This window comes from Perognathus longimembris, chromosome 2 (genome assembly GCF_023159225.1).
Source record: "Perognathus longimembris pacificus isolate PPM17 chromosome 2, ASM2315922v1, whole genome shotgun sequence".
Lineage (NCBI taxonomy): Eukaryota > Metazoa > Chordata > Mammalia > Rodentia > Heteromyidae > Perognathus > Perognathus longimembris.
Window position 1 is genome coordinate 154,447,999 of NC_063162.1, and position 24,513 is coordinate 154,472,511.

Genomic DNA, 24,513 nt, shown 5'->3' on the forward strand with positions numbered 1-24,513 from the left:
GTGTTTTCCTACCCAATGCACTTTCATATGCTTTTTGAAGGGGTGATGGGGTTTGAACTTAAGGCCTTGTGCTTGCCAAGCAAGTTCTCTATCACTGAGCCAGCCATCTGGCCCTTCATATGCATTAATTTAGCAATCCAATGGAGCAGTATTACTTTCATCTTCATTGAACAAGTAGATTAAACATCGCCATGGGTCAAACTGCTGAGCAGCCTGACTGTGGAGCAATAAGTAACCTTCATACAGCCAAGGGACAGGGAACAGGGAGGGCTGATATAGGTTCTTCCACAACCAAAATGGTATAGGCACTTCACCCATGTACTGACCAGCACTCACAGGATGCAACTCCCATCAACCCACACTACACCACCTCAGGCCAAGATACGAGCCACACTGAAAAGTCATTTTGGTGGGGCTGGAAATGTGGCTTAGTGGTAGAGTGCTGCTTACCTAGCGTGCAAGAAACCCTGGGTTTGATTCCTCATCACCACATCTACAGAAAAAGCCAGAAGTGGTGCTGTGGCTCAAGTGGCAGAGTGCTAACCTTGAGCAAAAAGAAGCCAGGGACAGTGCTCAGGCCCTGAGTTCCAGACCCAGGACTGGCAAAAAGAAAAAAAAAAAAAGTAGTCTTTGCTAGTCTTTATTCTTGAAATTTAACTTTTCTCCACGAAACTGGTTAAAAATTCCCTGGTTCTTTGGGAATTTTCTTAAAACAATCCCTTCCTTATTTAAGGTTAAACTTGGGCAGGGGGAGAAACATTGAAGTAATTGAACTTTTAACAAACAAGTCATAGAATACAGAGCAATGTTATGTTTTAGGGGATGGAGCTTAGTTTTCAATATACCTCATTTGAAAGTTTAAAGCTTCTGGAAAGGTCTATTACCCAAACCCGCAACACCAACGACATGAGACTGCTGACTCAGAGAGGCCCCTATTCAGCATATTGGAAGAGGTGATTTCCTCAATGTTGTGGTCACAGTTTGCAAGGAAGATCTTTAAATCATATTGTACAAATTGGACAAGATTTCAAGTAGAACTTCTGGATCTCCATTTTCACAAACCCAAATCCAAACAAAATATAGCTATTTCAGCTGCTTTGGAGATATAGAGAAATCTAATTCACCATATTCTGGTGCATTATTAATTTCTTCTAGCTACCAATTCTTGAATAACAAAAGTAAGATCTCTTTTACCAGAATATTACATTAAGGTAGGAGGAAATCTGGCCACATACTTACGAAAGCCCAAATATCATCTCTTTCAATATGTCTTGATTAACACCATGACCTCAAGAGAACACTTCGTTTACCTTTAAAGCTCTCTGAACTGCAGCCTTCTTCAAGACACCGGGGTTAAAGTCTAATGGGTTACTCTTTCCGATCAGAAGAAAACGAATACACCAAGGGTTAATAAAACATGCAATGAGGAGTTTATGTAAGGTTAATGACATGAAAATAAACAAAAATTTAAACCAAATTAAGTTACACACACAACTATCACATTCTTCTTTATGCTCAGGATTTTACCTCAGAGTGACCTTAATCTAGAAATATCAAAACCCACTTTCCTTATCCTCAACAGTCCTTTACTCTCAACTCCTGGGCCTTAGTGAGTTGAAAATGCCAGAGTGAAGCTGGAGGAAAGGTTTTGCCTGTGTAAGCCCCCATTCAGGGTGACATCTGAAGCAGAGCTGTGACCATGCTGCCACACTGCTTGAGCCAGACCTTCTTGGAAGAGCAAAGTACCGCTGCCACTCCATCTGAACCTCCTCTTGCTCACAGGTGCAAAAGCAGAGGTTGAAAAGGTTATCTTATAGCTTCTCTTGGCTTTAAATTATATCCTACATTGTGGGTTTTGTGTCCTCCTTATACTGAGTAGTTTTCAACTTGTTGCTTTCTCACTCTGAAAAGGATGAGTGGATTGTTTTGCAAGCTACTTCCTAGGCTAATGTTTTGAGGTTGATGATTTTTATCATTGTAGCTGCAATTAACTTAAAATAACAAACTGAACTTGATTTTTAACTTTTTGTTAAGCAGTGGATTTGATCATGGAGGAAGTTTTTTTTTTGTTTTTTTTTGGCCAGTCCTGGGCCTTGGACTCAGGGCCTGAGCACTGTCCCTGGCTTCTTTTTGCTCAAGGCTAGCACTCTGCCACTTGAGCCACAGTGCCACTTCTGGCCATTTTCTGTATGTGTGGTGCTGGGGAATCGAACCCAGGGCCTCATGTATATGAGGCAGGCACTCTTGCTGCTAGGCCATATCCCCAGCCCCATGGAGGAAGTTGTTACTTCCTAGTCTTCTGTGACTGGTGGCTAAGTGTCTGGGAAGGTGGGGCATCTGTGCAGACAGGAATCCATGTGATAATCAGTTCAAGCAAGACTTGAGGTACTTAGCTCAAGACATCTGTTCAAACAGCCAGCGGGCTCTCCAAAGACAAACCACTTCTTCCATCTCTGGCTGGAGCTTGGACAAGGCACTCTCTAACAGCTCCCACACAATGGGTCACAGTGAGGCTGCCTTCAAGAATGAGGACTGATTCTCTTTAGATACCAGAGGGGGCCTTTCCTGAAGCTCATGCTAGGCAGAGATGGCCGACCCAAATGTGCTTGCTATTGTGCCATGCATCAATTACAGGGACACAAGCAGCTGTGGTGTGAAACCGGGGTGCAAGAGGAGCTGTGTGAGATCACAGACAGCTGTGTGGCCTGGGGGTGGGACAGACTAGTCTCTGAGATGCTTTGGGCTGTGTCTAGGTTTGTATTTCTGGGCCCCTCACCACCAATGGAAGCAGCAATAGCACCCGTGGCTTTTTTTGCTTAATCAAGAGCCAGAATAATAGAGGCATACTTGTCCTATGGGTGAATACAAGGATTATTATTACGTAGTTGTTAGGTTTTCTTATTTTGTTTGTTTTTTTGAGACAGGGTCTTGCTATATTGCTCAGGATGGCAATTCTATGTAGACCAGGCTGGCCTTGAGCTTATGATCCTCCTACCTCAGCCTATTTAGTGCTAGGATTATAGGCAAGGACCACTAAAGTGGGCAAGCCTCATGGTTATATTGAAGACAGGCACTATGTAAATGCCACTCATTTCAGTTGAACTCTACATACAGAACTGTGCATCCATAAACCTAATAAAGTATGTGGCTGCATGTTTCTAGTCTCAGTCACTTATGACCTCTGTGTTGTCTTTATAGACTAAATGAGGTACATAAATAGATTCCTTACAGCCTGCTTGTTTAGACATTGAAAAGTACTCCTAAACACAGTACTTACAATCCTAAGATTCTAAAGCTGTCCTGGCCATTATAGTCAGAATATCCTCAATGTTCAGGCCTAAAGATGGAGTACAGGATTTGGTCAGGAAGGAGGAGGGAGGGCAAAGTTTGGAAGAAGTCCTGGGAATCTATATTAAAAACTTGGCAAAGGCTGGGAATCTATACTAAAAAGAGGTTATTTACAAGCCAGTAAAGCTCTGCTGCATCATTTTAAGGTGGAGATCTTGGTGGCAATATACCCCTGGAATGGAAATTAAAGGTGTCTGGAGTAAGTAGAAAGTGTGACAGCCACCTCAAAGCTTTACTTGTAGAATTATGCCTCAATCTGTTGTCAAAGACTGAGAAAGCTGATCTGATTTTTTTTTATAGAAAACCAGTGGTAAAATGAAGTGTTCACATTGATTCTATGAACATTTATGTGTCTCATATCCTAATTGTAAAATACAATGTGCTCTGACAATGCACGAAGAAAATAATTTTGAGAACCAAGAAATGTCATAGGCTAAATACTACAAAGCAATTTACAAATCTGACAGGGAAGTAGTTGTAGATTAGATAAAAGCAATTTAGAAAAGTTAAAAGAGATACTAAGATTGACAGAATGCAAGTGACAAAGTGACCCTGTCATTTACACTAGTTTATGTTTTCCACCAAAAAATACTAGAGGCAGAAGTGATTTCTGAAAACAGTAACAGAACTTTCTTACCATTATGCACCACTGCCATTCTCCTGACTCTTTTGTGTTTTTCTGAGATAGGATCTTAAATATGTATATAGCCCAGGCTGGCCTCAAATTTGAGATCTTCCTGTCTCAACCTCTCAGGTACTGACTGGCATTACAGGAGTGTTTTCCCATACTGGTTTCCTTTTGACTTTTAAAAAGGCCTTATACAGATAAGTGGACAGAGTCAGGGAGTTCAAGGTTCCATCCACTACTGAGTAACTTGTCTACCTTCTAGAGTCATGATTTTTCTCATCAATAAAATGAGGCAAATATTTCTTTTTTAAGTATGGTCCTCCACAGCCCTGACCTTAAAAATGATAATAGACTGGAGGTGGATGTGGAAAGCCTTTGGAAACAAAGGAATGTTCTACAAAAAAGTCAAATCCTTTCATTATTGGATTCAGAGGACTAGTGGACTTTAGGAATCTCATTGATTATTAAATGAGTCTGAAAAGTGACTTTCTAGACTAATGAGTGAGTTATCAGTGGTATTCAATGATCCTAGAGACTAGATGTAAACCACAATATTAGTGGGAGTAAAGGCCCCATACATAGCCTAGGAAACAGATCAAAACAAAATGCTCAATTATCCATTCTAGGAAATGAATTCTTCATTCTTAGAAAGAAGATGAACCCAATGCAGTTTTATTCTTTGAGGGTACTGGTCAGGCCACTGGTAGAAGGCAGACTCTCGCTGGATGGGTGACTTGTGTCTCCGCATGACCCAGTCTGGTGACTAAAAGAGAAGTGTAAAGTACAGACAGGAGGGAGCGCAGTTTCTAATGCTGCTATACTTGGTCAGAAGGAAAAAGGAGATTTAGGAAAGTTTTGTGAAGAAACATTATGTCTCAGATTGACATGAACTACAAGATGATAAACTATAGCATTATGGCTTTACTTCTTCCTCAAAGGGCTTTTTAAAATTTTTTCTTGTTTTTCTAGTGTTTACAGGTCAGTAGCATTTCAGGAATCTTAGGTTAGCTCATCTCACGTCAGATGCACTACCCATGAGTGTAACATTCTACAAAACCAGCACAAAGTGAAGACACAGTAACTGAAGTCATGCAAGAAACTGAAAATGCCATGCACATCATTCCAAGGAACAGACTGCACAAAAGTTCCAGGCCACACTTGGGCAGTCTCCACTGAACAAAAGAAGAAGGAGCTGGAAGACTCACAAATAGTGCTCTATAGACTGAGGTAGTATTCTCACAAAACACTAGTCCCGACGCTCGCCTTTCTTTTAAGTAGCCACACCCAAAGTTTCCCTCGTAGATACTCTTAGGAAAGTGAAGATGGGAAGAGAAAGCAAAGAATGGTGGATTGTGGTCAGTGTGTACACACCAGAAGCACAGAAGCACAAATAAACAGGGTGCAGAGACAGAGTCAAAGGTTCCCACAACACTTGGGGCCTGGCCAGCAAAGGCTCCAGATTATTATGGATACCTAGTAGGGTAATGGCTGTGCAGGGACCCTTTGCCTCTGATAGCCATGGCATTCTCCGCATACAAAGTGCTCTTGTGACAGAAGAGCAGCTCATTCACTGCCTCTTTTGTTTATGTGACATATTAGAATTTCACTTTGATATTACAAAACATACAGCTCTATAGACAGACCAAATCTTATCTTGCCAGTTTACCAACTCTGGTCTTTCTTGTTTTCTGTTGGTCACAGGGCTTGAACTCAGGGCCTGGGTACTGTTCCTGAGCTTTTTTCTTTTTGGCTCAAGTCTAGCACTCTACCACTTTGAGCCACAGCTCCATTTCTGGTTTTCTGGTTGTTAATTCAAAATTAAGACTTTACTGCCTGAGCTGGCTTTGAACTACAATCCTCAGATCTCAGCCTCCTGAGTAGCTAGGATTATAGGCGTGAGCTACCAGTGCCTGACCAACTCCTGTTATTTCTATGATAAAATATACAAGAGACCTTCATCAGACATTAAGACCAACAGTGTATAATAAACATTATCATGATCAAAAGCAAAGGTTCTATTGATGAGAAATTCTATACAAAGCCCAACTAATAATGAAGTACCTTTTACAAACTGAAATTCTTTTTTTTTTGGCCAGTCCTGGGGCTTGGACTCAGGGCCTGAACACTGTCCCTAGCTTCTTTTTACTCAAGGCTAGCACTCTGCCACTTGAGTCACAGCGCCACTTCTGGCCATTTTCTATATATGTGGTGCTGGGGAATTGAACCCAGGGCCTCATGTATACGGGGCAAGCACTCTTGCCACTAGGCCATATCCCCAGCCCCTGCAAACTGAAATTCTAACAGATATAGTCACAGATTTATTTACTTTGTTTGAGATATGATCTCAGTATGAAGCCTAAGCTGGTCTCAAATTCATGCCCCTTCTGCCTCAGCCTTGCAAGTGCTGGGATTACAGGCATGTACCACCACACTTAGCTGGTCATAGACTTTACGTAAAAAGATTGGTCAAAAGATTAAATAAATTCTTTAAGAGAAATTTAAGAATTCAAGAAGTTAAAATCAATCAAGAAATCTTCATCAAAAGAAAGAGTACAATTAGAGGCAACTGTATACAACAATTATATCTTCTCAGTACAGAAAACAAGCAAATAAATGCTCAATCATATTTTTATTAACTTGAAATAAAATATACTCATTCAAAAAGTAGATTCACTTTTTTTAAAGCCTAAGTAAATGTACAATGTTCAAAACTTGAAAGATGGGGCTGGGAATGTGGCTCAGTGGCAGAGTGCTTGCCTAGCATGCATGAAGCCTTGGGTTCAATTTCTTAGCACCACATAAACAGAAAAGGCCAGAGTGGTGCTGTGGCTCCAGTGGTAGAATGCTAGCCTTGAGCAAAAGGAAGCCAGAGACAGTGCTCAGGCCCTGAGTTCAAGCCCCAGGATTGGGAAACACACACATACACACACACACACACACACACACACACACACACACACCAAAAACTAACAACTTGAAAGATGCTAAATGAAATCAATTTCACCAAACATAAAGAAACCCTTTACCCACAGTGAAGTGAGATTATACTGGAAAGATCCAAAACATAGCGTTGAAAAGGGCAAGTCAAGTATTTCTGTGAAGAGATTCATGATGTAAAAATAATTATGCAATGAAAGATGTTGGAGGTGGGGAGCCTCTGTACCTGGTAGTAGCAGTCTTTCTTAAAAAAAACCAAAACAAAACAAAAAAACAGCTATTGGCACAACGAAACAAAAAATGACTACCCAGTGGACCAACATAGGATGCTCAGAATAATAAAAAAAATAACAACTATAATAATGACATTACTCTAAATACTGGAGTTTAAGGCATGACAGTGGAGAATCATTTTATGCCTAAAAGAACTGGATTGGTAGGATTTCCCTTTTCCAAAGTTAGTTATTTCTAAAACTGCATTTTATTTTTTTCTAAGAACAAAATAATTCTGATGTAAACAAAAGCATATATTTAGGCAGTGAAACATCATTTGTTTGTCCATATATTACCAACAGACATTGACTCTTTGTTCTGCCAGAATCATTCTGGGCACCTGAAGGTTAGCATGTCTGTCTAGCGGAACCCACCTGCGCCTCACACCCTGGTGACTGCCTGGTCTCAGCAGCACTGGATACAGCATCTTATTTTTGTAGTTTGTGCTCAGAGCAGTTTTATTTCATTCCCGTTCCATAGAGAGACAATTTCCATTTCAGCCAACTAAGTTCTGATATAACATGCAACATGAACATGCACAAAATGCTAACTCACATTTTTCTGTTGCTGCTCTATTGTACTGAATTGAATTGAACACATAGCTACATAAAACCACATGATACATCATGACTGAATAAAGTAGTGATTTCCAAGCAAAATTTGCAACCAAGAGTAAAGCACACAAATGAGTTAGCAGTGCATAACCTACCGGAAGGTTCCTTGCTGAATCCAAATACAAAATCAGCAGTGCAGAAGAAAGACCATCATTGGCTTGGTTTTTGTCAGCTCTGATATCTGCCAGCACCTAGAAAGAAAGAAAATACCTCAGCAGGTACATGTTCACTGAGTACAGATTATTTCTAGTCAATTGTATTGTGTCATTTGTGATTAAGAAAAAAAAAACCTGAGAAATAAACAGACCAAGAATTGAAACAAATATCCTTCAAATATTAGTTCATACACTTTAATTTGTATGAACCAACATTTAAAAGGTATTTATTGGCTGGGTGTTGGTGGTTCATGCCTGTAATCCTCACTACTCAGAAGGCAAAGATCTGAGGATCATGGTTCAAAGCCAGCCCAGGCAGGAAAGTCTGTGAGACTTTCATCTCCAATTAATCATCAGAAAACCAGAAGTAGAGCTGTGGCTCAAAGTAGTAGAGTGAACAAAAGAGCTCAGGGACAGCACCCAGGCTCCAAGTTTAAAGCCCCACAGCCTGCCAAAAAAAAAAAAAGTATTAATTAAAAGTACTCAAGGACTAGGAATGTGGCTTAGTGGTAGAGTGCTTGCCTAGCATGCATGAAGCCCTGGGTTCCATTCCTCAGTACCACATAAACAGCAAAGGTCAGAAGTGGCACTGTGGCTCAAGTGATAGAGTTCTAGCCTTGAGCACAGAGAGGCTCAGGGACAGAGCCCAGGCTCTGAGTTCAAGCCCCAGGACTAGCAAAAAAGAAAAGAAAAGAAAGAAAAAGTACTCAAGCCTCTCTGAGGTGGAGAGCAGGTCATTCTAGTTCAGGCTTCTTCTCCTGGACTGGCAGCAAGAGAAGGTTTAGTCAATGTCATCTCTGATCTGAAAAGTGATCAGCACTGTCAAAGTCCCTGGGGCCATTGGTCCTTACAGCTAAGCTGTTAGTCCATGAGATCATGTACATTTCAGGATGGGCTCTTACACACATGGGTGAAATTCTGAAAGCTGAAGGCTGTGACTTCACTAATGTGGTAAAAGCAACTGTCTTGCTGACTGACATAAATGACTTTGGTAGTATCAATGAAATCTACAAACAATTTCTCAAGAGTAATTTTCTGACTCGAGCTGCTTACCAGGTTGCTGCCTTACCCATAAGAGCCCGTGTTGAAATTGAAGCCATAAAAAGTTGCAGGATATAAAATAAACCCTCAAAAATCAATGGCCAGTCTATATGCTAATGACCCGAAGACCGAGGCTAAAATCAGGAAAGCAACTCCTTTTGCTATAGCCTCAAAAAACATAAAATACCTAGGAATAACCTTAACCAAAGAAGTGAAAGACCTCTATGATGAGAACTTTAAAAACATGAAAAACGAAATTAAGGCAAAACTAAGGAAATGGAAAAACCTCCCATGCTCCTGGATTGGAAGGATTAATATAATCAAAATGGCAATATTGCCAAAGGCTATCTACAAATTCAATACAATACTTACTAATATCCCAACACCATTTTTTTAATGAAATAGAGGAAGCAATCCACGAATTCATATGGAACAATAAAAGACCCAGAATAGCAAAAACAATCCTAAGCAGAAAGAACAGTGCTGGAGGAATTACAATACCCAACTTCAAGCTGTATTATAAAGCTATAGTAATAAAAACAGCTTGGTATTGGCACCGGAACAAGCCTGAAGACCAATGGAACAGAACTGAAGACCCAGAAATGAGCCCACAGAACTATGCCTACTTAATCTTTGATAAAGGAGCTAAAAAAATAGGATGGAAGAAAGATAGCCTCTTTAACAAATGGTACTGGCAAAACTGATTCAACACCTGCAACAAACTAAAACTAGACCCTTATATATCAACCTGCACCAAAATCAATTCCAAATGGATCAAAGACCTGGAAATTAAAACAGATACTCTGAAAACACTAAAAGAAGGAGTAGGAGAAACACTTGGGCTCCTTGGCACAGGATGGAACTTCCTTAACAAAGACCCAGAAATGCGACAAATCAAAGAAGGATGGACAAATGGGACTGCATCAAACTGGAGAGCTTCTGCAGGGCAAAGGACATAGCTCGCAAGATAAACAGAAAGCCCACAGATTGGGAAAAGATCTTTACTGGCCATACAACAGACCAAAGGCCTTATATCTAAAATATATGCAGAACTAAAAAAATTACATTCCTCCAAAACAAAACTGCAAAGAACCAATAGCCCCCTCAACAAGTGGGCTAAAGACTTAAAAAGAGACTTCTCTGATGAGGAAATAAGAATGGCCAAGAGACATGAAAAAGTGCTCTACATCACTGGCTATAAAAGAACTGCAAATCAGAACAACATTGAGATTCCATCTCACCCCAGTAAGAATGTCCTATATCAAGAAAACTAACAATAATAAATGCTGGAGGGGATGTGGCCCAAAGGGAACCCTATTTCATTGTTGGTGGGAATGTAAACTGGTTCAGCCACTCTGGAAAATGGTATGAAGATTCCTCAGAAGGCTAAACATAGAGCTCCCCTATGACCCAGCAGCCCCACTTTTGGGCATCTACCCAAAAGATCACAAACAAGAACACACTAAAGCCACCAGCACAACAATGTTCATAGCAGCAGAATTTGTCATAGCTAAAATATGGAACCAACCCAGATGCCCCTCGTAGACGAATGGATCAGGAAAATGTGGTACATATACACAATGGAATCTTACGCCTCTATCAGAAACAATGACATTGCCCCATTCGTAAGGAAATGGAAGGACTTGGAAAAAATTATACTAAGTGAAGTGAGCCAGACCCAAAGAAACATGGACTCTATGGTCTCCCTCATAGGGAATAATTAGCACAGGTTTAGACTAGTCACAGCAGAGGATCACAAGAGCCCAAAAGCTATGCTCTTATGAACACATACGATGATGCTAAGTGAAATGAACTCCATGTTACGGAAAAGACTGTTATATCACTATTATAATTACTTTCAACATGCCATGTGAAACCATAGCTTCTATTGTTGATGATCCTCTTGTATCCCCTTCCTGTGGCTGTACCTGTACTATCACTGAATCTTATCTGAGTATATTGGAAACTGTGTATACTGGTATTAGAACTAGGAAAGTGAAAGGGAATACCAAAATCGAGAGACACAGGATAAAAAGACAAACGACTACAAAAGCAATACTTGCAAAACTGTTTGGTGTAAACCAACTGAACAACTCATGGGGGGAAAGGGAAAGGGGGAGGAGGAGGAGGGAATGAGGGAGGAGGTAAAAAACAGTACAAGAAATGTATCCAATGTCTAATGTATGAAACTGTAACCTCTCTGTACATCACTTTGACAATAAAAAAAAAAGAAATTGAAGTCATAGCTGTCCAAGTGCCTCAGTGTGCTTTACTCAGGAGTTTTCATCATATATATAACGTTAGTTAGCTATTGTGGAAATGCCATATCATAGGAAAGATTAGATAATGAAAACAATGAAGTTACTGATGCTATAAGTTATACTTTTGTATATTCATATGGCTAGTTACGAATACACAAAGAAACATTAATTACATAGTTATTCAAATAAATAAAAATAAAGGAAAAGATATTATTCACTTAATGATAAGAAATGTGCATGTCAGATATGTGGTGAGTAAAATTAAAGTACTCAAACTTGAAGAGTACAGATAAAGGAGAAGGAAGTAGACCAAAATTTTGAGTAATATTTTTCTAATGGAAACAAAGAAGCATGTAATCTCAAAAAAATAAAATAAAAATATTCAAGCAATGATTATATCTTTCCAAATCTCTACCATTAAAGCACAAATTTGAAGATTTCATAAAAGAAGTATAACTTGGAATTTTTTATTTTTAGTATTTTTAATTTATCCCTGACACTACAGTAGTAACTCATGAAAAAGATTAGTTCTACATACCCCCACGCCCTTCCGTGTGTGTGTGTGTGTGTGTGTGTGTGTGTGTGTGTGTGTGTGTGTGTGTTCTGTTTTTATTTCCTGGTCAAGCAGCAACATGATCAGAGACTGATCCTAGTTCCAGGAGTTGATTGGTCATTGAGAAAAGACATTTCACAGTACCTTGTCGAGGTTTGATGCATCTGGCATTAGTGTAAGCCACTCTAGCTTTAAGTGCAGCTTTCCTTTGGGAACTTCATCCAGTGTGAACCACTGAAAAAAAAGGTGTTTATGTTCAGTAAAAGTTCTTCTGAGTAAAAACTTCAAACTAAAACTATTTCTACTAATACAGGAAATTGTGTGCTGTGTTGCATAAGCAGTTCTTGATCAGCACAGAAGGACTAATTTGCATTTAGTCTATCCTGAGTATGTAATGACCTTGTGTTCCAAGCTGATGGTGAGCCCTGACTGCCCAGATGCAAACTAAAGGATCCATTCACCTTAACAGAACCCCTGTGAAGTTATGTCAACCACCATCATTCTGTGTGTGGGAAAGCCAAGGAAGGGGCAATATGCCCCAAAAGCACTGTACTCACAACCTGACTTATAAATCTGCAACCCCTTTGTACAATTCCTTAAAAAAATAATAATTAAAGGGTCTGGGAATGTGGCTTAGTGGTAGAATGCTTGCCTAGCATGTATGAAGCGATTCCTTGTGCCACATAAATAGAAAAGGCTGGATGTGGCACTGTGGCTCAAGTGGTAGAGTGCTAACCTTGAGCAAAAGAAGCTCAGAGACAGTGCCCAGACCTGAACTCAAGCCCCAAGACTGACAAAAAACCCACAACCATATAAAGCAAGGCAAAACAAGACAAAACAAAAAAAAAATCATGTAAGATAACCTAAGAAGGTCTCCAAACATCCAGTAATAAAAGAAACTTGCAGAATGCAGGTCTCTATCTACTCTGCCCAACATGGTGCTGAGTGTCTAGACTCAGTTGCTCATGTACTGAATTGTAACTTGTATCTTCTTTCATTTGTGCTTCCAGATTCTAGACACACATAGTATCAAGTCTCACAGAAGCCTTTGGCTTAGTGTCCAAGAAGGCACACAAGAAACACTTGCAACATGGGTGCTGAACCCTCATGGAAAGGAAAATGCTGCTTTTAAAGCAGCAAAGTTAAAACACTGATTTCCTTTTAAACTTCGTGGCCCTAAATTTTACTCATCTTTTGGAAGCCACTACAAAATTTTCCTCTTTAATTCTGTCAGTAACATCTCTGCTAGAAGTATTGTCTTTTTGTTATAAATTGTTATGGCACTTAGAGGTACTTTTAACAATCTAAGTGCACTGTACATCTCTGCTATTCACTGCAACTACAGTGACAATCTACATTACTGTGGGGCTCACACACATCTTTGCCCTAATTCCTGCCTTGGCCTCAAGGTCTGTCTGCAATAGACAGGTTTGTGTTTTATATCTATAAGAATTTGTAGCACATACTAAGTACTCTAGGCATCCCATCTCATATGATTCTTAAATTTATTTATTTTTTACTTTGTTGTTAAAGGCCTAAGTTCTGTGTGTGCACGTAAATGTATGTGCTTGTATGCATGTGCAGTGCTGGTGATTAAACCAAAGTCCTTGTACTTGCTGGACAAGCACTCTACAACTGAACTACATCCCTAGCCAAAGTCCTGCTACATTCTTAATATTTGTGAAGCAAATGTCATCTCTTGAGCATTAGCAAGAATCCCCACACTGGGTGAGTGCTGAGTGCTAGGTCCTTCTAGGTAACAAACAGGAGGCAATATTTATTAGTAAATAGAGCAAATTCAGACAAAACTTACTTCATCTAAAAGGCGCTCCTTCTCAACTTCAATAAGATCAATCATTAGACTACAGGAAAAACAAAATATAACAAAACAACTTGAGAACACAGAAACACTTCTTATAACTGAAATTACTACAAACACTTGTATAGGAAAAGATACTCCAGAAGTGCAACAAAGTGCTACATAGTTTAGAAGGAAACAGGGTGCATTCTCCAAGGTTTACTCCAGCATATGCCTAGTAATGTCCAGAGAAGTAAGGGTAAGAAGATTAAGACTGAGTTTTCCAAAAGTCAGAATTCGAAGTTTGGCTCAGCTGAAGTCAGAGTCATAAAAAAAACCCTACTCTTTTCTACAATGTAGTATGCACTGAAAATATTTTTAAATATCTCAACTTTCTTATTTTATAAATTCTCCCTTGGTGCTGCTCCATCCCCAATCATGGATCACCGTGGACTCAATAGCTCATGTACTGAATTATAACTTGAACCTTCTTTCATTTGTGCCTCCAGATTCTAGACACACATAGTATCCAGTCCCACAGAAGCCTTTGGGGCTCAGTGTCCAAAAAGAAGTTTGCTCTGTTTCCAAAATCTTGCTCAGGTTCAAAGGATGGCATCTGCCCCACAGGAGCCAGAATGACTAAGGAGAAATGATTCTACTTGCACTTTTTCTTCACACACCTTACTCTCTGCCCCTGCAATCTAGATAACATTCCTCTTGAAATTGCTCCTAGTTAAGTTTTCTTTAGCAGCCACAGATTCCCAAGTCAGAACACAACACATAAAGTCTTAGATATTCTTAAATCAGGTGTAATTATACAAGACCACTTTGGACAAGGCACAAATCTCTGCAATGTCACCTACTTTTGTATCTTTGTGTGTGTGTGTGTGTGTGCCAAAACTGGGGTTTGAACTCAGGTTTTGAACTCGGGGCCTTCGCTCATGGCTGGCACTCTACCTCTTGAGCCACACCTCCAATTCCAGCTTTCTTCTAGATAACTAAAGAGAGAGTCTTGAGGATTTTGTCTTCCAGGGCTGGTTCTGAATCTAGGATTAAAGGCATGAGCCACTAGTGCCATGTTACCTACACATATACAATAACTAGGGCTAAATAATATAGATTAGAAGGATTGTTGCTGGGGGCTCATTCCTGTAATCCTAGCTACTCAAGAGGCTAACAGCTGAGAATCACAGTTCAAAGCTAACATGGGAAGAAAAGTCTATGAGATTTTCATCTCCAATAAACTAGCAAAAAACCAGAAACAGAACTGTTGCTCAAGTGATAGAATGTTAACCTTGAATGAAAAAGTTAAGTGTGAGCTCAAGCCCAATATCAGGGGAGAAAAAAGGTCAAATAGAAAAATATTTTTTTTGGTAGTACTCAAGGTCTCATTGGTGGGTAGGCAAGCACTCTACCATTGGAGCCACATTCCCAACCCTTTGCTTGTAACTTGGGTCTGGTGCTTTTGTCTCAGCTGGGCTCAGACTACAAACTCTCTACTTCTGTTTTTGGAGCAGTTAGTACTACAGGTACAGGTCTGGATCCAACAATCTGGTCCTAGATATGTTTTTTCTTGTAAGATTGTTTTTTTTTTTTTCAGCTGAAATAAGATAAATGGATATTTATTATCACAATATGTAGGCCAAACTAAAAAAGCTTAAAAACCCACTTTTACCATCTAGAACAAAGAGTCCATGGAAGTACCTGAACACAGATACCTCTGCATGTAGCTTCTGGATCTTCAACTATCCTGACTTAAGTATGGCTATTTGTTACTGCAACATACAACAGGATCCTTTTAGGAATAAAAATACTTTAAGAAATAGAAGGTGACGCTGGGCATTGTTGTCTCACACCTATAATCCTAGCTACTCAGGAGGCTGATATCTGAGGATTATAGTCCGGAAAGGAAAGTCCATGCGACTACTATCTCTAATAAACTACTCAGGAAAAGCTGGAAGTGGCACCATGGCTCCATTGGTAGAATGTGAATGCTAGCCTTGAACAAAAAGAAGCTTAGGAACAGAATCCAGGCCCTGAGTTCGAGCCCCAGAACTGGCAAAAAAGAAAGAAAAAGGAAGGGGAGAGAAGGAGGGGAGGGGAGGGGAAGGAAAGGGAAGGGGAGGATAAGGGAAGAGAAGAGAGGGGAAGAAAGGAAAAATGAAAAGAGAGGAGAGAGAATGAAAAAGGAAAAGAAGGAAGGGAAGGGAAGGAAGGGAGGGGAGGGAAGGGAAGGGAAAGGAAGGGAAGGGAAAGAAGGAAGGGGGAGGGAGGGGAGGGAGGGGAGGGGAGGGGAGGGGAGGGAAGGGAAGGGAAGGGAAGGGAAGGGAAGGGAAGGGAAGGGAAGGGAAGGGAAGGGAAGGGAAGGGAAGATGTTATGCCTAAGAACTACTTAAAATACACTTAAAGCTCCTCTCTGTGACAATGAGAAGAGTTCCTACACTTGCCCTTCACCTTCCTAAGAAGTCATCCTTGTCTGGGTCTTCATCGAAGAGCTCAATCTCCAATTCTTGTCCAGGGTGTTCGTAGACTAAAGCCTAAAAAAATTAAGGGTTAGAAGTTACTGCAGTCTCACTAAAAGCAGTCATCTACTGTCTATGATGATTACATAAATATTACTATGTAATTTTCTCTAGCAGTAAGCTGTTTTTTATTGTGGGACCACACATTTTCCTGATGACTGAGCCATAGTAAAATACTTGCCCACAGAGCAACATTTCACTGTGCTTGTTTCCAGTTATGTGAATTACATCTCGATGGGTCAAATACAATTCTTAAAAAAAAGTCAAAAGATATCACCTGTAGGCCTGTACAAGGCCTGAGACAGAGCAAAAATGCAGGATACAGCATCCCTGAGGTAACTCCATTCAAAACAACCACAGAATAACCAATATCCAGTTAGTAATCCGAGAAAAAGCAAATGGGAAAAACACAGGTTGATAAAGGAAGGGAAGGCAGGAAATAGGATGGGCATAAATTGCATTATTGTTTTGAAGAAGAATTCTGCCCTTTAAAAGCCTGTAACTTTTGATTCAGCAATTTTACCTTGATGAGTTTCATATGTGGAAAACATTCATTTGTACTTGTGCTGATAATACTGTATTGAGAAGTACAGGTAAATGATGGTATCCATTCAGTGAAATAGTTATTAAAATCATGTAGGGTTCAGCTTAGTGTAGCTGCACACACTTATATTCTAACACTTGGAAGACTGAGGCAGAGGGGTTGTGAATTCAAGATAAACTGGTCTACATAGTGAGACCTTTACCTCAAGGGGTCTCTATTCACTGGCATGGAAATATATATTTAATACATGCCTACATGTGTTAAGTGAAAGGCTCACACAGAAGAATATCACCTTTGTGTAAATATGTTAAGAACCATGTGTAACATTTTATTTTTTTGCCAGTCCTGGGGCTTTGAACTCAGGGCCTGAGCACTGTCCCTGGCTTCTTTTTGCTCAAGGCTACCACTCTACCTCTTGAGCCACAGAGCCACTTCTGGCCTTTTCTGTTTATGGGGTGCTGAGAAATCGAACCCAGGGCTTCATGTATATGAGGCAAGCACTCAACCACTAGGCCACATTCCCAGCCCCAACATTTTATGATTAGAAAAATACATAAGAGTGGGCTGGGGATATGGCCTAGTGGCAAGAGAGCTTGCCTTGTATACATGAGGCCCTGGGTTCGATTCCCCAGCACCACATATACAGAAAACGGCCAGAAGTGGCGCTGTGGCTCAAGTGGTAGAGTGCTAGCCTTGAGCAAAAGGAAGCCAGGGACAGTGCCCAGGCCCTGAGTCCAAGGCCCAGGACTGGCCAAAAAAAAAAGAAAAAAGAAAAAAGAAAAATACATAAGAATATTTTGCCAGTTAGTGACTGTAATAACATTATATAATTAAGCTTTAAATTACTTTTGTATTCACATGACAACAATGTTATGAGGAAAAGAAAATAACTTTTTTTTTTTTTGACCAGTCCTGGGCCTTGGACTCAGGGCCTGAGCACCCTCCCTGGCTTCTTCCCGCTCAAGGCTAGCACTCTGCCACCTGAGCCACAGCGCCCCTTCTGGCCATTTTCCGTATATGTGGTGCTGGGGAATCAAACCGAGAGCTTCATGTGTAGAAGGCAAGCACTCTTGCCACTAGGCCATATTCCCAGAAAATAACTTTTTTTTATTTTTGCCTGTCCTAGGGCTTGGACTCAAGGCGTGAGCACTGTCCCTGGCTTTTTTGTTTTTTTTTTGTTTTTTTTGCTCAAGGCTAGCACTGTACCACTTGAGCCACAGTACCAACTTCGGGCTTTTTCTGTTTATGTGGTGCTGAGGAATTGAACCCAGGGCTTCATGTATGTGAGACAGGCATTCTATTACTCACTAGGCCACATTCCCAGCTTGAGAAAATACTTTTTTAAAGACAGGAGATTAAAGGAAAGAAAATTTAAAGAACGGCTTACATTAGCCACTCTGCTATGTGATGAGTCCAGAATTAAAAGTGGACACGCTCCAACTCAGTGCCAAGGAACACAGTAGGATGCAGTCCCTTACCTCATATACCTCATTCCATTTGGGACTAAGGCTCTCTTTGATGACCTTACTTTGGAAGATCTGGTTGCCCACTCGGATGATTCCATAGGGGTCTGACTTTCCCTTGACAAGGCCCTTAAGGTAAGTATCTTTCCCCTGCAGATCCTGCGCTTCGATAAAATGTATCCTTAGGACACCCTGAAAAGAAGAACAATGCATTTAACGTTCATTTACAGAGAATGGATGACAGCTATGTATCTGATCCTGTCAGAAGAACTGGGGTATAGAGAGAACAAAGGCCTTCTTTGTATGCAGCATGATAGGCCAGGTGTGACAGGTCAGGAAAAGAGAACAGTAGCCATCTAACTAGACAGTGGTGATACCTAGAAGACAGAAGAGACAGGCTTGTGCTGCAATATCTCAGAAGAGATGGAGAGAGTGAACCAAAGATACTTGAAAGAGCTTTCCTAGCAGAGGAACAATAATTACAGAGGTCTTAGCATGGTAGTGAACTTATACCCAGGAAATGGAAGACAGACACAGAGCCATGTCGCTCACCAAATGATTTTATATTCTAGCACTAAGTAATAACTAACATGAAGATGTATCAGACCTGTTACCAAGTACTTCACAGGTAGTACCATGCCTCTAGATTTTTTGAAAAGTATTATGAAATACTGTCATTAAGCCTACCTAAAGAAGAGTAAATTGAAATTTTGAAATATTTATCTTTTCCTTTTTTCTTGACAGTCCTGGGTCTTGGGCTCAGGGCCTGAGCACTGTCCTTGGCTTCCTTTTGCTCAAGGCTAGCACTCTGCCACTTGAGCCACAGTGCCACTTCTGGCCGGTTTCTACATATGTGGTGCTGGGGAATAGAACCCAGGACTTCATGTATACTACTCAAGCACTTTTGCCATTACGTCATGTTCCCAGCCCTGAAATATTTATTACTTGCAGACTTTAGTCATTTTTCTCAAATGGTTTACTGACAAAAGAAAAACAAAGTCCACTCATTTCTTTCAAAGCAAACAAAGGTGGTAAAGTTTGGATGGTAAAAAAAGATGTCTTGTTCCATTTTCCCAAAACTCCTAAAAGGTTAGAGTGACATTCCTGACTTAATCAGCACAAGATAAGCTTCTCTATGAATGAGTACTTTTAAAAAACATTGAAAACTTCTTCTTCATATTTTCATATGATTAAAGTTTAAATGATCTGGCCACATCTTTTATAATATTGGCCTTGAAACTCATGGGATGGAGAGCAGCTGGAACCTGGAAGGTTCAGTGCTTACTGCACTGAGACCAAAAAAGGTCCATACAGCAAAGGAACATGTAAAAGAAGGATTCTTGCATCTGAAGTTAAAGAAAAAGACATTCTAATATGTAGTGTCACATTAAATCTACTGTATGTGTGTGCCCATGCATGCTTGATATTTATGTACTATTGTTGAGATCTAATTTAGTCAGGAAAAGTAAAATGCAACAGGGAAACATTTCCACTTCAGGAAACAAAAACTGAAACAACAAAGGTGTAGCTCAAATGGTAGAGAACTATCTTCAAACAAAAAAGCTGAGGGGCTGGGAATATGGCCTAGTGGTAAAGTGCTCTCCTTGTATACATGAAGGCTGGCTTCAATTCCTCAGTACCACATGTACCGAAAAAGCCGGAAGTGGTGTTGTGGCTCAAGTGGCAGAGTGCTAGCCTTGAGCAAAAAGAAGCCAGGGACAGTGCTCAGGCCCTGAGTTCAAGCCCCAGGACTGGCAAAAAAAAAAAAAAAAAAAAAGCTAAGTGAGAGCATAAGACCCAGAATTCAAGTGTAAAGACAGACAGACAGACACACACACACACACACACACACACACACACACACACACGAAACAGCACCAACTTATGCTTCATGTTAGTAAAAAATAGCTCAGTATACATCAATACTACTCCTTACTGCAAACAATGCTTACATACCTCCCCTTCCTCAGAAGACTCATACCTGGTGGCTGACATTCTAGATTGCAAAAGTCACTGACTCCACTATCCTTCATGACCAGAACTTCCTGTCTACCAAGCTCACCACCTTTGTGAGACTAGTTTGCTCAAATGAAGTTGATGGTATGTCTATGATCCAGTTGAGTACCAAGTACAGTTATCATTTTACAGATGCAAAAACTGAGGCTGAGGACGGCAGTTCAAAGCCAGCCCTGGCAGGAAAGCCCAGGAGATTCTTATCTCTGCTTTAACTACCAAAAAAAGCCAGAAATGAAGCTGTGGTTTAAATGGCAAAGTGCTAGCCTTGAACATACAAGCTCAAGAACCATGCCCAGGCAAGATATCAAGCCCAGATCTGGCACCAAAAAACAAACCAAAAAAACCTCTGAGGCTAGCCATGCTCAATCACATGCCTACAAAACGAAATACCACCAAGAATGAGTTCTGCTCTTCCATTCAGTACAGATCAGCGGTTATACAAGTGCCTCTTCTGCCACCTTACTCATTGATTCTAGAAGTAACCATATTCCGATGTCCAAGAGACACATACACAAATCATATCACAATCTTCCTCATGTCTACAATAATTTCATCTCACTTGCTGCTGAGAGCAATTCCAATTCCAAAAGGACATATAAAGCACATGCCCTCTGAAATGACTGAGGTTATCTGATGCTCACAGCTGTCCTTATGATTTAGTTTTACTTGAAGAACCTCTAAGGAGAATGATTGAGGTATATGAGCTACTTAAGGTGTCTGAGTCACAGGCATACTTGTTCAGTTCTAGAGGGTGGGGTGCAGAACAGTCATCACTGCATCAGGACAAAGGTGGCAATACAGACCTTCAGACAAGACATGGGAAGTTACCACCCCAGGTAACACTCCATGTCTGCAAAAGTCCTCAAGGTGTTTTAGTGTTGCTGATGTTATAGTATGCTTACCTTGGGTATAGGAAACCGCAACTGAGCTATCTGCACTTCACTGACAAGAGGAACAGTGATTCGATTGGGAAGCACCAGGTAGTTCGATATTATATCCAAAATGATAGTGTCCGATAAACCACTGTCAGTTTGAAGGTAAAGAACAATTAGACATATCAACATTTGCTATCAACTTTTAACAAACAATAAGGAAGCCACAATATGATATAGTATCTATTTACAGGGTTAGGCACTTCAGCTGGGAAACTACTATGGTAACTATGAGGTAGAATTTATCTTTAGAAAAGGTAAAATTCCTGCTATATGTTGTAATTTCCTTTAAAAAAAAATCTTTCAGGGGCTGGGAATGTGGCTTAGTGGTAGAGTGCTAGGCAAAAGGAAGCCAGGAACAGTGCTCAGGCCCTGAGTTGAAGCCCCAGGACTGGAAAAAAATTCTTTCATACATTCCTGTAAAACATCATTATAGGTTTGATGTTGAGTAATTACAATACATTTCATTAATTTTTTAACTTGAAATATTTCAAACATATACAAAATAGCAAACCTTCATTGACCTTTGTTTATATGCACATTACATTTCCCTACTACTGTATATTAGCTTCTAATGAAGCAAAGAATTCAGTTTATTCACTCTTTTACCTATTTTAATATTTGAATCTATTACATTGCACTACATAGCAAACTATGGCATAATATAAAATACAAAAGAATTTTTAACTAATTTACTCTATTGTTATTATTTTTGCCAGTCCTGAGGCTTGAACTCAGGGCCTGAGCAATGTCCCTGGCTTCTTTTTGCTCAAGGCTAGCACTCTGCTAACTTGAGCCACAGCACCACTTCTGGACTTCTCTATACATGTGGTGCTGAGGAATCGAACCTAGGGCTTCATGTATAAGAGGCAAAGCACTCTTGCCACTAGGCCATATTCCTATCCCCTCTATTGTTATTGTAGAAGTGATGTACAGAAGGATTATGTTTAGATAAGTCAGGAAATGAGTACATTTCCTTTTGTATAGTGTATTCTTTTAAAAATTTTATTTATTTATTGTCAAAGTAAGATACAGAGGGGTTAGTTTCATAGGTAAGGCAGTGAGTACATTTCTTATCAAGCTTGTTACTTCTTCCTTTGTTTTTTTGTACAGTGTATTCTGTTCCCTCATTCACCTAGGCCCTTTCTTATGTCTCTTCCCACGAGCTGTATAGTTCACTTTCATCAGTGTCCAGTGAGTTCCACTGCTGTACTTTTTCACCTTTTCCTTTGAGTTCTATACCTTCCCCTCAACCCTTCCAAAGATGTACTCTTGAATACACCATACATAGGTAAACACAGAATCATCACAAACTAAAATTTTTTTTTAAAGGGAACAAAGAAAAAAGAAGTCTCTTGTTTCTATATCTTGGAGTTTGGTTCAGTATGTATATTATTTTATATAACTATGAAGAGGCACACAGGCATTGTACCTTTGTGTTCCTCTCCTAAGAGTATCCTCTTTTGGTTTCACTGTATCTAGAATCCTGTATAATTTATCATATCCCAGAGAATTTTATGAAAGTATATTTTAATGTATCTTTTACCTACATTTTTACTAGCATATATTAGTTACACAAGATTTCATTGTGACATATCCACGTTTACAATATATTCTTATCAATCTTACTCCCTCTACTGCACTCTTTCTCTTTTTTCCCATCCTAGACCAATTTCAATAGGTTTCATTGTTCTATTTTTATATACTCAAATACTCTGACTAAATTTTGCCTACTCTGTGTGTGACCACACTCATGAAAGCATATAAATGTAAAGTATATTGCTACAGAACATATTTTCCAGAACTGTGAAGATTTGAAGGATCATAGTTCTTGCCAGAACTTTTTAGATATCAAATCATTAACAAAGATGTGTAATTATGCACTCAAGTATGTCTAGTGAAACAACAATTAGCACCATCATCATTCATCAAGTACTAACAGAGCAAGATAAGGATCCAGGTATTATGACAAGATAAGAGTTTACAGGCTTTTCAGTTTAATAGAGGAAAAAGACTTAAAAAAAGTAAATGAAAAATACATATGGAACTACTCTATTTATGAGCAGATGACCCTGGCTATTAATATTTTTGAGAGATATTTAGGGCTTGTGTATGCTCTATGAGGATGTATATGTGGCCTTCACAGCCTCAATATCAAATGCATTCTTATCTTCGGCATTTCTTTCCAAAACAGTGGTTTTGCTGATATGGAAAAAATGTGCTAAACTGAAGCATTCTTTGCAGCACTTATCCTCCGCATGCTGGCTTAGAAACCCAGAATCCACTGTGGAAATTGCCCAAGTCAGGCAGCTCACAACTCCTAAGTCTCAGAGCCCCCTGAACCATCAGGTATGGACATTGCTCGTGTCCCAGGCAGTATCCAAGCAGCAGTGGGTCCCCAAATCCCTCCTTAGACCCACTCCAGTGTATGCCCCACTTTTCCTAGGCTGTCTAATGTTTTTCACTGAGACGTAACTGGAACATTACAGGAAAACAATGTCATGTTAAATCAAATTAAGCCAGTCCCACAAAAACAATCTTCATATTTTTTCTTTCATTTGTGAATTTAGGAGGAAATTTTTTAAATAAAACAAACAAGCAACAACAACAACAAAAAAAAAAACGGGCACAGGTGGCTCACACCTATAATCCTAGCTATTCAGGAGGCTGAGATCTGAGGACCAAAGTTAGAAGCCAGCCCAGGCAGAAAAGTACATAAGACTCTTATCTCCAATTAATCTCCCAAAATCAAGAAGTAGAGCTGTGGTTCAAGTGGCAAAGTGCCAGCCTTGAACGCAAAAGTTTAGGGAGGCTCTGAATTCAAGTCCCAGTACCAATACACACAAGCATCCAAACATACATAAAAAATAAATACAACAAAGATCATTAAAGTAAAAGAGGGATTACTAGAGAGGTAAAAGAGAGAGGGAAAGTGATAGGAAAGAAAGAATGAGAGTCAATGATTACATTGTGTACATTTATGGAAATATCACAATGAAGCATTTTTCTTTATATAGTTAATTTTTTTTTTTTTTACTATTTTCAAGTAGTTGTACAAAAGGGTTTCAATTCAACATGTCAGTTTCTAAGTACAATGAATCTTGACCAATATATGTCAATAAAAACTTACAAACAAAACAATAAACAAAGGGCTGGAAATATGGCTTAGCGGTAGAGTGTTTGCATTGCATGCATGAAGCCCTGGCTTCAAGTCCTCGGCACCACATAAAAAGCCCAAAGTGGCGTTGTGGCTCAAGTGGTAGAGTGCTAGCTTTGAGCAAAAAGATGCCAGGCCTTGAGTTCAAGCTGCAAGATTGACAAAAAAAACAAAAAACACAACAATAACCAAGCCAGGCAATGGAGTCACTAACTACTTAAAGAAGCTAAAATCTGACGATTGAGGCTCAAAGCCAAACTGTGAAGGCAAA

At 39.8% G+C, this 24,513-nt stretch overlaps 1 protein-coding gene and 1 pseudogene across 4 annotated transcripts in view; one reads left to right on the forward strand and one right to left on the reverse strand.

Annotated features, from left to right (window-relative positions):
- Esyt2 (extended synaptotagmin 2) overlaps positions 1–24,513 on the reverse strand; it is a 96,611-nt gene that overhangs the window by 19,296 nt on the left and 52,802 nt on the right. For 3 of the 4 annotated variants that reach the window (XR_007210154.1, XM_048340557.1, XM_048340555.1), the window contains exons 8-14: positions 21,056–21,176; positions 18,153–18,329; positions 16,063–16,145; positions 13,624–13,672; positions 11,955–12,044; positions 7,896–7,991; positions 1,311–1,373 (exon numbers count right to left, since the gene is read on the reverse strand). Coding sequence is in view for 3 of the 4 variants with exons in the window: in XM_048340557.1 (XP_048196514.1) it covers positions 1,311–1,373; positions 7,896–7,991; positions 11,955–12,044; positions 13,624–13,672; positions 16,063–16,145; positions 18,153–18,329; positions 21,056–21,176 (679 nt within the window). In the remaining variant the exon portion in view is untranslated. The remainder of the gene's footprint in view (positions 1–1,310; positions 1,374–7,895; positions 7,992–11,954; positions 12,045–13,623; positions 13,673–16,062; positions 16,146–18,152; positions 18,330–21,055; positions 21,177–24,513) is intronic. The other variant, XM_048340556.1, reaches the window with a different exon arrangement.
- LOC125342400 lies at positions 8,744–9,074 on the forward strand (annotated as a pseudogene).